Source organism: Egretta garzetta, unplaced genomic scaffold (genome assembly GCF_000687185.1).
Source record: "Egretta garzetta isolate BGI_Z169 unplaced genomic scaffold, ASM68718v1 scaffold101, whole genome shotgun sequence".
NCBI lineage: Eukaryota > Metazoa > Chordata > Aves > Pelecaniformes > Ardeidae > Egretta > Egretta garzetta.
In genome coordinates this window covers 1,636,377-1,638,239 of record NW_009258666.1, presented here as the reverse complement: position 1 = coordinate 1,638,239, position 1,863 = coordinate 1,636,377, and the positions used below count along the sequence as shown (strand labels likewise).

Here is a 1,863-nt window from a genome sequence, read left to right as displayed (position 1 = left end):
GGGCAGGGCGGCTCGCGCCGGGGGATGGCCAAGCCCTCCAAAATCCCAACCATGTCCAAGAAAACAACCACTGCCACCCCAAAAACTCCAGGCCCTAAAAGATAATACTGTACCCACGCCCTCCTGAAAGAAAGAAAACCCAACCTGTGTCCAGTTTTTAACCCTGCTCCGTACATTGGATGTATATTTATTCTAAATGGGAGAAACTATATTGTTAAAAGTGTAAAAGAAAGTTGTGTTATGAAGCTGCCTTATTTGGGTTTTGGTTTTTTTTTTTTTTGTTTTTCCTTTTTTGTAAGTTACTATTTTCATGTGAATATTTATGTAGATAAAAATCGCCTCTCGGTGACCCCTGTTTAGAGAGGGGCCTGGAAAACTGAAATTGTGGGAGAGAAAGAAAAAAGAAAAAAAAAAAAGAAAAAGGAAAAAAAAAAAGGAAAGCAAAAAAAGGTCAAGATGTGAAAGTGTAAAGAAAAACTAAAATATAAATAGGATTTCTGCGCGGTGCAGGGTGCGAACCTGCTTTATCTTTTAGGATTGTTTCCTAAATGCATCTTTATAAACTTAACTTGCTGTCTCAGCAAGGTAAATTATATTTAAAAACAAAGACCTGAATCCTGCAGTGTTCAAGGAACTCTCTTTTTGTAACTCACAGATACCTCAACCAGAGAAACGTGAGGTGAGGGGACTTGGGGCTTCTGTTTCCATTTTTTTAAAGCTATGTGGTTTTACCTGAAGAAAGCGGAGTTTAACTTAATAAAATTTGCACACACTACGGCAAAGGCCATGGCAATTGCTGTCCTGACAATACGGTCCCGACAACTTGGGTTTTAAAGAACAAACACCTGGGGAGGGGGCTGGGGAGGGGGTTCACGCGGAAGCTGGCCGGAGGAGAGCACGCTGGGAAGATTGCAGGTCTGGATCATTCAGATACATCCCTTAGCGGTGGTGGGTCCTACAGATGAGAGGATTCTTCGGGATTGATGGCCTAAAGAGCCCGACCCAAGACGTTCCTTACAGAATCGCTATGTATCTGCATCTCTCTTTTTTTTTTTTTTTTTTTTTTTTTTTTTTTTCCTATTTATTATTTAACTGGTCATTCCACTTCCAGCCAGGCTGAGATTGATGCGGCCTCTGCTCCTAGAAGAAATCTGGACTTACACGCACAGTCGCTTGTCCTTGAAATGAGTCTCACCAGCACACTTGCTACAAGTCCTGTCTCGCTTTTGTACGCTACTTTTTCTTTGTAATAAAATCAAACTGACCAAGTGACCAGGAGACGGGCTGGGGGAGAGGGCTCGCCAGAGCTCCTGTATTTATTAAATATTGTTTCTCTCCGGCTCTGACCGTGTTGCTGTGTGATTCTCTCAATTGGTTTAAATTGAGGCAAAACTGAAGCTCTACCAATGAATTGTTTAAAAACCAGACACATTTTTGTATTAAAATTGCTTGCGGTAATAAACAATCTTGCCTCCTACTTTATTCCACGGTGTTAGCTTTTTAAATACGAGATCTGGAGCTGTTTGTCCCGTGCGGAAAGGCGACGGCTGGGCTCAGCCACGGAGCGTCGGCACACCGGTTTCCTTGCGGAAGGGAGCAAGGAAATCCCAGGCCCAAAATTAAAAGGCCCAGGTGGGTGGGTGAGGGTGCTCGGTGGCGTGGGTACCCTCTGGCAAGGTGGGTGCCCACCGGTGAGGATGCCGACCGATGAGGTGGGAGTGGGTGGTTGGCAGTGAGAGCGCCGGGTGAGGTGTGTGCGTGGTGGGGCTGGGTGTCGGTGAGGTGGGTGCTCAGTGAGGTCAGTGTCCATGGGGGTGGGTGTCCATAGGGGGGGTGAACAGGGTGACTACCCAATTTGGGGGG

The 1,863-nt window shown here is 45.6% G+C and overlaps 1 protein-coding gene across 1 annotated transcript in view; it reads left to right on the top strand.

Annotated features, from left to right (window-relative positions):
- Positions 1 to 775, top strand: part of MACF1 (microtubule actin crosslinking factor 1) — a 119,590-nt gene extending 118,815 nt beyond the window's left edge. The window contains 1 exon segment of the mRNA XM_035904031.1: positions 7 to 775. Coding sequence (XP_035759924.1) covers positions 7 to 105 — 99 coding nt within the window. The 3' untranslated portion in view covers positions 106 to 775.
- The last annotated feature ends 1,088 nt before the right edge of the window (positions 776 to 1,863 follow it).